At 43.2% G+C, this 13967-nt stretch overlaps 1 protein-coding gene across 2 annotated transcripts in view; it reads left to right on the top strand.

The window, feature by feature from the left end:
* Positions 1-13967, top strand: part of LOC310701184 (vomeronasal type-2 receptor 26-like) — a 26949-nt gene extending 12982 nt beyond the window's left edge. The window contains exons 3-7 of one of the 2 annotated variants that reach the window (XM_083491629.1): positions 5354-5602; positions 6840-7622; positions 8192-8422; positions 9526-9700; positions 11803-13967. In XM_083491629.1, coding sequence (XP_083347755.1) covers positions 5354-5602; positions 6840-7622; positions 8192-8422; positions 9526-9700; positions 11803-12722 — 2358 coding nt within the window. In that variant the 3' untranslated portion in view covers positions 12723-13967. Of the gene's footprint in view, positions 1-5353; positions 5603-6839; positions 7623-8191; positions 8423-9525; positions 9701-11802 lie in introns of those variants that run through there. The other variant, XM_083491630.1, reaches the window with a different exon arrangement.

Here is a 13967-nt window from a genome sequence, read left to right as displayed (position 1 = left end):
GTTCAATTCTGCTGCAAGGAAGCGGAACATGTTTCTTGCCAGATCAAATGACAAAAATTAAGCAGCCATCTGAATCAACTGTATCTAGTTCCCAGCAGCCACTATGGCCAAGGATTGGGAGGGATGGGGGTGGAGTTGTGTTAACATATTGAGAGAGCTTGTATTGTGGGGCATTGATTGTGCAGATCACTGAAGAACTTGTATGGCTTGAACTGTGTTCACTTTGCAGATTAAATACATTCATAGTAGAAATGATCCCCCCCCCCTCTTGCCAGGGCGATATTCATCTGTTTTTCTGCTAAGGGTTCAAATTCTTGATTGCTGAAATTTCATGGGCTATATGTGGAACAGTCCCAAAGTTCCCAATTACCAACAATTTGAACGCTCGAAAAGAAATGGTATTTTTGGAGAAATCTGAAAAGTATAGGCACTTTTTAAAAAAGCTTATGGAACGGAAATATTTTCGTCAAATGGATCCTGATGAGGCTCTAAACTGCAAAGCTGGGAGAAAGCTTGGTACATTAAGGATTTGAATGAAGACTGTGGTTTTGGACATGACATGGGCATTTATTTTAGGTGGTCAGAAAGAATGTGACTGTTCTTAGCAGAAGTCGTTGGACCCAGACATGAAGAAAGGGCAACTTGGCAAGTTATGTGCCATCTACAGAATTTGGGATGCCTGTGATCATGACCCCATGTAGGTATGTCCTGCCATCTATGCTAACCAAAGGGAATGTAAGCAGTTTGACATCACAAATGATGCTTGACATAGGCAAATTGAAATTATGAAACCAGGTGTTTAAAGACCAAGCGGTTGTCTCCCCTTCAGAAACTGTTGGCTCTGGATAAAAGTCCCATCTCACTTTATTGGCTGAGGGAGCCAGCATACAGCTTCCGGGTCATGTGGCCAGCATGACTAAGCCACTTCTGGCGAACCGGAGCAGCGCACGGAAATGCCGTTTACCTTCCCGCCAGAGCGGTACCTATTTATCTACTTGCACTTTGATGCGCTTTCAAACTGCTAGGTTGGCAGGAGCAGTGACCGAGCAACAGGATCTCCCCCCTCGCGGGGATTCGAACCGCTGACCTTCTGATCGGCAAGTCCTAGGCTCTGTGGTTTAACCCACAGCGCCACCCACGTCCCTTTTTGTCTGCAGCCATACATCTCAGTTTAATTAAAATAAACTTGTTAAGAGTGGTGACACTAAATTAAAAAAAACCATGAAAATAAAGAATATCAATTACCCTTGTGTCTTACAAATTTATCAGTAACCAATTATCAACAACTGTTTTGCAAAGCCAGATTAAATGTATTTCCATGTGAAATTCTAAAAAGCAGACTGACCGGTATAACTTATCAGAATAGACTCTGCTTATGTTCTCAGGCTGTCAATTGTGTGAAGCATATCTTACTACACTGTGATCTGTATAAACAAGCCAGGGGTCAATTAATTAAACCCTTATTGGTAAATTTACCTGGAAATTCTGAAACCTTCCATCTCAAGAATATTATAGAAGATAAGACAAATGATATTACCCTGGCCATGGCAAAAAATTTCTTGGATGTATTAAGAATTAGAAATCAACACTCTCTGGATAAAACATAGTGACTGCCTTGGGAAGTTTTCTCTGCATGTTGCTTTCAAAACCGCTTTTGTGTGTCTTTGGACCATAAAAAGGAATGTGTGTGTAAAATTAAAATCTTTCACAACAACAAAGATCCTCTGCCAGCCTATCCCTAAATTAGGATGCTTTGATGAATAAACATCGAGGGTGACTAGGAGCTGAATTTGGTGTGACAGCGATATAAACTCATGTTCTGGTGCTAAACATGAATTCCTTATCTGAATATGGGCTAGGCAGAATGCTTAGCTTAGCTCTGAATTACATGTGGTGAGAGTTCTCTAGAAATCAGGTCCTCTTTGCTTACTAGCTTCTTTTGGGACATCTTCCATTGCCTACGCTGCCGCAAGGAGTACTTAATAGAATAACAGAATCATAGAATTGTGGAGTTAAAATTTACAGCATGTACATCGTTAAAAGGAAATCTGTTAAAAATGATGTATAGATGATACCTCACACCAACTAACTTGTCAAATATGTATAAAACAGGAAACATGAATTGCTGGAAGTGTGGGGTGAAAGAAGGTGATTTTTTTCCACGTGTCATGTGATAAGGTAAAAACCTTTTGGGAAAGTACGGTATATACAATGAATTAAAGAAGATCTTTAGGTACACATTTCTTAAAACCAGAGGCATTCTTGTTGGGAATGGTGGGAGAGGATATTGATAAGGATCAGAAATTGTTCCTATATGCAACAACAGCGGCGAGGTTACTGCTGGCTCAGGTGTGGAAACAACAGCAAATGCCAACAGTAGAAGAGTGGAAGTTCAAGGTCACGGAATATGTGGAAATAGCCAAATTAACGGGGGAAATTCGACAACAGGGCGATGAAACATTTCAAAAAGAATGGGAAAATTTATGTTATACATAGGATAAGGTGAAATAGTGAAATCAGTAGAATGGAAATTAACCTCATAATGGGAAATTCAAAGAAACTTTTTTGGATGTGAATGACAATATGAATTAAAATGTAAAGTACAATCAAGGTAACTAATTGTATCTGTAAATGAATATAGACAAACAACAAGACGTGTATATACAGAAAGATTTATTTGTATATAGACACTGTACGGATAAAGTTGAAAGAAGAACAACAATATACAAAATCAATAAAGACAATGCGCAAAACTTAGAGACAACATAAAAAAGCCAGAAGAAGGAAGGAGGGAAATCAACTCTTAGGAGTAAATGTAAACTAATGTGTATATGTATAGTATGTAATCATAAAATCAATAAAGATTATCTTAAAAATAAAATAAAATTGTGGAGTTGGAAAGGACCCCTAGGGTCATCTAGTCCAAACCCCTGCAATGACTAAAGCATCCATGGCAGATGACCATCCACTTAGAAACCTCCAGTGAAGGAGAGTCCACCAGCCTTGAAGGGAGTACAGCGGTACCTTGGTTCTCAAACCACTTGGAACCCAAACACTGCAAACCCGGAAGTAAGTGTTCTGGTTTGCAAACTTTTTCTGGATGCCGAATGTGCTTCCGTTTTGAGTGTTACGCTGAGGTCTGTCTTTTTTGCGGCTTTTTTGTTTTGTTTCTTTGACTGTGTGGAACCCAGTTCAGCTACTGATTGATTGATTGATTGATTGTGTGACTTCAGTACATTGTTTATTGCTTTCATTTTATGGATCAATGGTCTTGTTAGATAGTCAAATCCATGTTAAATTGCTGTTTTAGGGGTTGTTTTTAAAAGTCTGGGATGGATTACTCCATTTTGCATTACTCTCTATGGGAAAGCGCACCTTGGTTTTGGAACAGACTTCCGGAACGGATTAAGTTTGAGAACCAAGGTAAACATGTTTTTCTCCTGCTCGGCACCTGCTCTCATAAGGTCTCAAAGGAAATCCCCCCCCCCCACTTACAATTATCAGAACCACAGTGATCTACACTTATTTTTTTCCGGAGTCTGAGGGATGCCCTCACACATCATTCAAATATTGCCTTTGGGAACATTACGGTAAACAACACAATCAAGGGTGCCAGCGGTTTATTTATTCCATTGTGCCAGAAAAGTTCAATGTATAAAATATGTTGCATGACACAGAGTCTCTGGGACCAGGGCATCTGGCAGGTGAAGAGCTGGGGGAGAGAAGTCTGTGTGACTCTTAACAGGAAGCTGCCTTCTAGCTCAATACTGGCAGGCAGCAACTCCTCAGCCCTACCTGGAACAGTGAGCAGAGACTGAACTTGGCACCTTCTGGTGCGAAACAGATGCTTTAGCAGTGAGCTATGGCCCTTTGTCTTTAGCCCTGAAGCTGGGAACTGTCTTGCAAGTATTTGGGTTGTCTTCCAATGAACTACTAATGGAATTGGGAAGAACAATCACAAGGGAAGTGTAGCAGGCAGACCCAAAATGGCAACACTCCTTCTCTTGCTGCCTCTTGCAATTTGTGGGATTCAGCAGAGGGCAAAATGCCCACTGAATCTGATTTGGGATCAAAACGGCGCACTGAATTTTTACAGGCCAGGAGACCACCTGATTAGTGGAGTCATATCTCCAAGATTCATTGGAGGTCAATATCCCTTCACCTTTTCCAGAACCCCCTTAAGCAGTCTTGAGTCGTAAGTAGTGATGTATTGATTCTGCTTCCTACCAACTCCCTGTCCCATTCTTTCTGGTACTCCTGGTAAATTGCTGTCCCTTGTTTTTTGGTTGTTGTTTTTTTTGTTCCCTTTTTCTCATGGGCATCGTGATTGAGGAATTATATCATTCAGTGGGATCAAATACAACGGAAAAATATGGAGTATAGTTTTAAACGAAAACAACAAACTCTTTTTTCTTGCAAACCTGTGATATGAAGATGATTGAATCTAGGTTGTGTTTTCTTGGAATGTCTAAAGAAGAATGCCCTCATTCATTCATTGAGTGATTGAAAGATTTCTGTATGTCTTTTACATGTTTCAATGTGTGTGTGTGTGCTTTTTAAATTAAGTAATAAATTGAGTGAGGCCCTACAGAGCATGACTTGTTTCCTATAAGGTAGCAAATGCTGTGAGGTGTGCTTTTCTGAAGTAACCAAAATAACATTCATTCCCTTATTTGTCTCCCATGGAACATTGGGGAAGATTGAATACTCAGACCATGTTCCTAGACATGAAAATTAGATAGCAGGTGGAGAGAACCATTTTCAAGGGGGAGCAACTCATTTCTTTCTCCTCCCGGCACAACAAAATACACACAATTGCAAAATATAAATGAGTACTATGTTTAAGGAATTGCAGTTCAGAGAGTATGACTCAGATAACTTTTTATCTAGTGCTCAGCAGAGCCCCATATCCCTAAGACTTCTTTTATTTATTAGTATTATTTATTATTAAATTTATAAACCACCCTTCATCAAAAGATCTCAGGGCAGTTCATCTTGGCTGCATTAAGGGCTGTTCTTCTCATAAGCCCATTACAAACATGCAAACCATTATTTGATAAACAATTTTTGTGAGATACACAATGCCTAGAGAGGTCATTTGATACAGTGGCAGCTGCTAACCGCTGATCCTGGTGGTAAACAAAAAAGGGCTGATTTCTGGTTTTCCCTCCATCCTTCTCCTTTGCAAAAAAAGTGCTGCAGACATGGGTACTGGTAGACCTATGTCCCACTTCGCCATACTTACTGGTCTCATTTCATATTTGGTCCAGGGATGACTATGCGATGCATTTTATTTGACAGATGGATTGGTGGAAGGAACTGGCACTTTCTTTCTTTCTCACTTGCCATTCAGGAGATCAATCATAACCCCAGGCTCTTACCCAACATTACCAACATTACCCTGGGCTACAGCATCTATGATACCTATTTTGATGGAAGAACGACTTCTGATGCCCTGACAGACCTCCTTGCCGGTGGGAAAATCAACATTCCAAACTACAGCTGTGGAAGACGGGGAGAACTGCTGGCGGTTCTTGAAGGTGGCGAATCAGACATCTCCACACACATTGCAAGCATGTTGGGTACCTACAAGATCCCACAGGTAAGAACTGGGTTCATGTCAAGCATGTTAGGATAGTTCCATTCCACCTTTAGAACAGATGTGTGGATTGTTGTATGTCACATGTCTGTTTACTTCCAGCACAGTCTGCTGGGAACTTCCGCTTGTATACTGCTGTTTGCTTGGACATGAAGGGTAGCAGACATGTTTTTCCGTTGTTCCTGAACTATGCTGAATAAACGCCTGTAAATAATGCTTACACATGTCTCTGTCCGCCACTTCCGTTGTGAGAAGTTATTCACTCTGCTGATAAGAGCGTGCTCAGTCTCTAAAGGTTTCTGAGGCTCGAGTTGCTGATTGATGCTGTTCCGAGAACTGGAGTTCACCCAGCTGCCGGCCGGTGGCTGGGTGAATGCATTGATGAATGTTTTATTTTGGCAGGAAAAGACATTCCAGCAGATTTAAATAAAAAAATTATTGTAGTGTATCTGAAGAAGTGTGCATGCACACGAAAGCTCATACCAAGAACTAACTTAGTTGGTCTTTAAGGTGCTACTGGAAGGAATTTTTTTATTTTGACTATGGCAGACCAACACGGCTACCTATCTGTATCCAGCAGATTTGTTATCTAAACCTGTGAATAGATAGCAACATTTGAATTAGGCAAAAATGCTACAAATGTATGAACAACCTGGCTGCTGAATTCTGCACTAAATAAGTTTCCAAACCGTCTTCAGAGGCAGCCCTATGTATAACACATTGCAGTAATTTAACCTTGGGGTTACCAAAGCATAGACAATAGCTAGGCTATCCCTGTTCAGATAGGGGCATAGCTGGGCCACCAGTCAAAGCTGATGGAAGGCACTCCTGGCCACTGAGGCCACCTGAGCCTTGAGCAACAGCAAAGGATTCAGGAGTACCCCCAAGCTACAAACCTGCTCCTTCAGAGGAAGTGTAATCCCATCAAGAGCACAAAGCTGAAAGAGATCATTTCTAGGGTGCGCACTATCCTGCACTATCTCTGCAGCTTTCTTATGGCACCTGGAAACATAGATTTGATCCAAGGTGGGAAGAGTGCACCTAATTATTCTGTTTTTTCTTTCTGGTCCATCTTTCTAAGGTGTTTAGAGACTACTGCAGTTACGGTATATAGAAATTGTTGTTATTTAAATAATATTTGAGTTTTACCTTAATTAAATTTGTCATCATCTTTCACAAAGAAGTATCAAAGCTTTGTCCTAAGAAACAAAACACCAGTTTGTCTACCTTTCCTTACCAGCTCAGTTATGGCTTTGTTCTTAAGGATAAAGTCCATTCCCCTTTTGTCTATAGAGTGGCCCCCAATGAAGAAACTCAGTACCACGGGATGGTCCAACTCCTCCTGTATTTCAAATGGACATGGGTCGGCCTCTTTGCTCCAGACAACGATAATGGAGAAATGTTCCTGAGCACCTTGACCGCTCTGATGACCAGCAATGAGATTTGTGTTGCCTTCTCAAAAAAAGTACTACTACAAACCTGGCTGTGGATACCCCATGAACCACCTGCCATGTGGAGAAAAGTCAATGTCTTTGTTTACTATGCAGACTATCAAGATGGACTTTTTATAATCATGGAGGTAGAATCCTTCCTTGAAAGGATACAGACTGGGGGGAAAGTCTGGATAACAACAGCGCTTCCAAATAAAATCTTGACATATGAGACTGGCGCCTTTCAGTATGCCCATGGTTCTTTGTCCTTTGTAATGAAGACCAAAAAAAGGACAAAGTATGACTACTATGAGCCAGTGTATTCTCCTACTTGGTGGAAAGGATTCGATTGTTCATATTCAAAGCATGTATTGTCTGTGAGGGGTTGGAAAAGATGCAGGGAGAGGGAGAATGTGGAGATGCCGCCCGAGGAGGAGATTGAAAGGATTCTGTCACAAGATAGCTACATCAATTACTATAGTGTTCAAGCTGTGGCTCGGGCCTTAAAAACAGCATATACATCTGGATCCAAGAAGAGGCAGATGGTGGGTGGAGGAGACATTGTTGAACCTCCAAGGCTACATCCATGGCAGGTACACCATTTTCTTTTTGCAAACTATAATTCATTGTGTAGAATTAACATGATAGCAATTCCATAAGCTGCCTTACACCGAATTAGATCATTGTTCTACCTAGGGAATCTTTCCCAGCACTCCCTCAGAGATGCCATTGGGAAATGAAGCTAATACCGTCTGCATCCAGAGCAGGTGCATTCTCCGCTGAATCCTTTCTTGCATCCAGGGTCAAGCATAGCATTTCATTTATTGCTACAAATTTATAATTCCAGTTACAGATAGGTAGCCGTGTTGGTCTGCCATAGTCAAAATAAAAAAATTCCTTCCAGTAGCACCTTAAAGACCAACTAAGTTAGTTCTTGGTATGAGCTTTCGTGTGCATGCACACATGTGTATCTGAAGAAGTGTGCATGCACACGAAAGCTCATACCAAGAACTAACTTAGTTGGTCTTTAAGGTGCTACTGGAAGGAATTTTTTTATACAAATTTATAAGGGACCCTTTAACACATGAGCATGATCCCAGGCCATTTTGCAGGGATGCATAAGAACACACACTAAATGCTGGCGTTTTCCATGTCATATTAGCTTCATCCTTTCTTGAAAGAAGTGCAGCTCTCTTCAAATACTTCAGATGCTGGACAATACTGGGATGAGAATGGGGCAGTGGCCATTGACTTTGATATTGTGAATTGGGTGCTGTTTCCTAATGATTCTCGTGGTAGAGTGAAAATTGGAAGCATAAAGAGACAGAAGTCCTCAAATCCGAAGTTCACCATTAACCCAGAAGCAATTGTGTGGCCCAAGCTGTTTAAGAAGGTAGGAGAAATTATGCTATTCCCTATGGCGTCTATTATCTGAAAAGGTCTTCAGATCTAAAGTTCACCATCAACCCAGAAGCAATTGCATGGCCCTTCTGCTTTAACAAGGTAGGCAAAATTATTTGTGCCATTTAATTAACCAAGACATAGTTTGTTGAATATTACAATTAGGACTTGTTATTTCTGGTCAGTGACCGAAATAAATAAATTCATTCAGGCTGCAATAGATTGTAATGGATTGCTTTAAAGTCATTCAGCACCAGATGAAAAGAAAAAAATGACCCCAAACCGCCCTGTCTCACACTATTCTGTATTTTTAGAACAAAGGCAGCAACCCTACTGGTGATATATCCCCCAAATTTACCCTGAAGCGTCTCATGGGTAGGCAAACTAAGGCCCGGGGGCCGGATGCAGCCCAATCACCTTCTCAATCCGGCCCGCGGACGGTCCAGGAATCAGCGTGTTTTTACATGAGTAGAATGTGTTATTTTATTTAAAATGCATCTCTGGGTTATTTGTGGGGCATAGGAATTCATTCATTATTATTTTTAAAAATATAGTCTGGCCCCCCACAAGGTCTGAGGGACAGTGGACCGGCCCCCTGCTGAAAAAGTTTGCTGACCCCTGGGTCAATGCAACCTATAGAACAGCTCACAGGAGCAGGAGAGTGGGTATTGCTCCATCTGGTGGGCAGAAATGCTTGTATTGAAGGCACAATCCAAAAACTGAGGTGTTGAATCCCTACCTTTAGAGGTAAATATCCCACTGTGCTCTTCTCAAAAGCTGTGACCTGATTCCATAGACACAAATGCCCCTAACACTTTCTCCTCGATGTTCCTGTGTGGTGTAGTGGTTAAGAGCGGTAGACTCATAAACTGGTGAACCGGGTTCGCGTTTCCGCTCCTCCACATGCAGCTGTTGGGTGACCTTGGGCTAGTCACACTTCTTTGAAGTCTCTCAGCCCCACTCACCTCACAGAGTGTTTGTTGTGGGGGAAGAAGGGAAACGAAAATGCTAGCCGCTTTGAGACTCCTTCAGGTAGTGATAAAGCGGGATATCAAATCCAAACTCTTCTTCTTCTCTTCTTGTTGCAAACCACAGAGCCAGAGGAGAGCATGTGTGAGTCGTGAGTCTTCTTCTTCTGCTTACAATGTGCCGTGTTCTAGATGCACAGAGAGCTGTCGCCCTGGATATGCCAAGAAGGTGCAGGAAGGGAAGCCACCATGTTGCTACGATTGTGCTCCCTGCTCCGAAGGGACCATCTCCACTCAGGAAGGTAGGAGAGGACGTCAGAGGAAAGGACCTTTCCTGGGAGGATGAAGCAAAAAGTTGAGCTAGCCCAAACAAGACATTTGTAATTCGAGTTTAGCTTACAGCTCCCACCACTGTTTCACTGGGCACGGTGTAGCTTTTTGTTATTGCTTCCTATGAATGGAATGGCCTTCCCAAGGAGGGCTATTCTGTTGCCAACTGCATGGTCCTTCTGGCACCAGGAGAAGAAGCCTTTATTTACTCACTCACTCCATCATGTAGAATCTGGATTTAATGATCCACTCTACAGCATTTTATTCCATGATTTTTAACTTCTACCAGTAATATTGCAGGTAGTACACATATTTGAATCTGATGTTGCTGGGCTATCTAGGTAGGTTGAGAGAAAGTGGAAAAGATAAATCAGGGTGTATTGGTTTCACCAAACCTGTGGCCTTTTAAAATGGGCCATCTTCCAGACAGTGATTTCATAGGAGGTATTGTCTTGCTCTGGGGCCCAGTCAGTCCTAGGGCCAATGAGGTAAAGGTAAAGGTACCCCTGACCATTAGGTCCAGTCACAAAGGACTCAGGGGTTGCGTGCTCATCTTGCTCTATAGGCTGAGGGAGCCAGCGTTTGTCCACAGACAGCTTCCGAGTCATGTGGCCAGCATGACTAAGCCGCTTCTGGTGAGCCAGAGCAGCGCACGGAAACGCCATTTATCTTCCCGCCGGAGCAGTACCTATTTATCTACTTGCACTTTGACGTGCTTTCGAACTGCTAGGTTGGCAGGAGCTGGGACAGAGCAACGGGAGCTCACCCCGTCACGGGGATTCGAACCACAGATCTTCTGATTGGCAAGCCCTAGGCTCTGTGGTTTAGATCACAGCACCACCCACGTCCCATAGGGCCAATGAGAGGGCCCAGCTATTTCACTGTGGCCTCTATCAGTTTAAGGCAGTGTTTCCCAAACTTAGGACTACAACTCCCATCATCCCTAACTAGTGGGACCAGTAGTCAGGGATGACGGGAATTGTGGTCCAAACTCTAAAGTGTCTTCAAACTCTGGCTTTGTCTTCAAACTATCTAGGAGCTGGAGGCACACCAATTCCCCCCAGCCACAGAGCCCCTTTTCCTTGGTTTTCATAATGGCTCACCACCTTTCTTTTGTTCTTCTAATGGTTCATCTCCCAGGTGATTACTTAATGAGGAAAGTAGCCTGGCTTATTAAAGATGTTCATACTTCCTGGGTCTGGGGATTACAGTATTTTTCGCTCTATAACACGCACCCGACGATAACACGCACGTAGTTTTTAGAGGAGGAAAATCCGTAGGCATGCCACCCGTAGGCATTCCCTCCATAACACGCACAGACATTTCCCCTTACTTTTTAGGAGGAAAAAAGTGAGTGTTATGGTGCAAAAAATACAGTAAGTATCTGGCAGCCACAAACTCATAACATTAAGGTTTAGCCATAATACACTGGAATCTGCCTGTATACAGAGTCATTCCAATGATCTAACTTTTCTTACTGGTGGTCCAGATATTAATTTCCCCAAATCTTGGCAGGCCAGGCCAAATTTAGCAGCTGGGTGCTGCTCACAACCTGTCAATCACCTGTTGCAATAAAAATGTCAGGTAATTTCCGTGCTTTAAAGCCCCAATTGCATTTCAGAGTACAGTGTAGGCTTTGCTGAAAATTGTTTGGAGGCAGCCCAGCACTGTTCCACTAACGTCTGATTTTTGGGTGTCCAAAATGCAACACAGTGATGTTTACAAGGGGCTTTCTAACTGCCACATGCTGTGGTTTGTACCTCTGGTTTTTGAGTGTTGAAAGAACAGCAGTGGAAACAGAGAAGTGGCTTCCCTTCCTAGAGCAATGCATGCTGCCACCCAGTAATGGAAAACGAGGGAGCAATCTTTGAGCTCCCAATAGTTCCTTTCAAGCCCTACCCTGATGTCAGGTGTAGTGTACATGAGGGTCACTTCCCAAAATTGGATTTGCAGGTCAAATGGAGAGTCCAAGTGGGCCACGTATCACCCGTGGGCTGGAGGTTGCTCTTCCCTGGTCTACATTAACTGGAAGAGGCTCTGACACATCTTACAAAGTCTCTTTTTCTCTATGCAGATGCCAATAAATGCACCAAATGCCCAGAATATCAGCATCCAAACAAGGACCGAACTCGATGTGTCCCCAAAGTCACCACCTTCCTCTCCTATGAAGAATCTTTGGGAAGATTCCTGATTTCCTTTGCCCTCTTCTTTTCCTTAACCACAGGCATTGTGTTAGGAATCTTCATTAAATTTCTTGACACGCCTTTAGTCAAAGCCAACAACCGAGACCTTTCCTACATCCTCCTCATCTCCCTTCTGCTCTCCTTTTTGTCCTCTTTTATCTTCATCGGCCAGCCAAGGAAAGTGACCTGCCTTTTCCGACAGATGGCCTTCAGCATCATCTTCTCAGTTGCTGTTTCTTCTGTCTTGGCCAAAACCATCATGGTGGTGTTGGCTTTCCTGGCCTCAAAGCCAGGAAGCAGCATGAGGAAATGGCTGGGGAAAGGTTTGGCCAACTCTATTGTCATTTCCTGTTCCAGTCTCCAAGTTGTCATCTGCACCCTATGGCTGGGTCTGTCTCCCCCATTCCCAGAATCTGACATGCACTCCCAACTTGGAGAGATTATCTTGCAATGCAATGAAGGGTCTGTTGCCATGTTCTATGGTGCCCTCAGCTACATGGGATTCTTGGCTGCCATCTGCTTCATTGTGGCTTTCTTAGCCAGGAAGCTGCCTGGGGCCTTCAATGAAGCCAAGCTGATCACCTTCAGCATGCTGGTCTTCTGCAGTGTTTGGGTGTCCTTTGTGCCCACCTACCTGAGCGCCAAGGGGAAATACATGGTAGCCGCTCAGGTTTTCTCCATCTTGGCCTCCAGTGCTGGGCTTCTGGGCTGCATCTTCATGCCAAAGTGCTACATTATCATACTCAGGCCTGATCTGAACACAAAGGAACAGATGATGGCCAAAAAACTAAGCATAGCATTTAATTCTTAGTACTAGAGGTATGGACAAATTCTGCACTAGAATATGGACTGGACCCCTAGATAAGGATGATTACACTGTAGGTGTGAAGGCTTCATTGGACTCCCAACATCTGGATGAGCAGCCCCAATAATGTTCTGTTTTTATATGCCACTGCAACCCAAAATAAGTTTTGAGCTACTCCAAATAATATATATTTATAACCAACAGACCTGTCTCCTTTCAGATTCATATTTCTTTCCATTCAAATCCATTGTTTTAACTGAACCTTCTTCAATTCATTTTCACCCCAGAGCGCGCTCTCTCTCTCTCTCTCTCTCTCTCTCTCTCTCACACACACACACACACACACACAGAGAGAGAGAGAGAGAGAGAGAGAGAGAGAGAGGGAACCACATGAGGATTCTGCCTTAGAAATCATTTTTTTAGGATTTAGGATTTAAACTGCCCTAGTGAAAAAAAGAGAAACATTACTACATGACCTAGCCTGCAAGAATAAATGGTTTGCTAAAATTCTGCTTCCATGTGTCCATGCAGTTTAGAACAAGAAAGTAATATTGTACAAAGCTGAACTAAGGGACGAACAGTTTTATTTAGAAATGTTAATACATGTTGAAACTTGCTTGTACTTTTTCATTTCCAGTGGTACTTGTGTGTCAATTTATGCATAAATATTTGCTGGGTCCTCAGAGTCTCCATGATGCCGATAATGTTTGGAGAATCTCCATGTGCTTGAATAAAAAGAGCTTTTGAGGTGAATCTGAGTGTGATTATTGATTTCCACAACAAAACTAAAAATCAGGCCGTGCCAAATCATGTACGTGAACCTCTTGCACTAGAGAGCTCACCATTGTGTGTTTCCCAAAGCTTCACCTTGGCACATGACAGAGTTAGGTAAAGGTAAAGGTACCCCTGCCCGTACGGGCCAGTCATGTCCGACTCTAGGGTTGTGCGCCCACCTCACTTAAGAGGCCGGGGGCCAGCGCTGTCCGGAGACACTTCCGGGTCACATGGCCAGCGTGACGAAGCTGCTCTGGCGAGCCAGCACCACTGCAGCACACGGAAACGCCGTTTACCTTCCCGCTAGTAAGCGGTCCCTATTTATCTACTTGCACTTAGGGGTACTTTCGAACTGCTAGGTGGGCAGGAGCTGGGACCGAAAGACGGGAGCTCACCCCGCCACGGGGATTCGAACCGCCGACCATGCGATCGGCAAGCCCTAGGCGCTGAGGTTTTACCCACAGCGCCACCCGCGTC

The sequence above is a fragment of the Podarcis liolepis genome, assembly GCF_965112155.1.
Source record: "Podarcis liolepis genome assembly, chromosome: 2".
Lineage (NCBI taxonomy): Eukaryota > Metazoa > Chordata > Lepidosauria > Squamata > Lacertidae > Podarcis > Podarcis liolepis.
The sequence above is the reverse complement of the archived record's forward strand: the minus strand, read 5'-3'. Positions and strand labels throughout refer to the sequence as shown.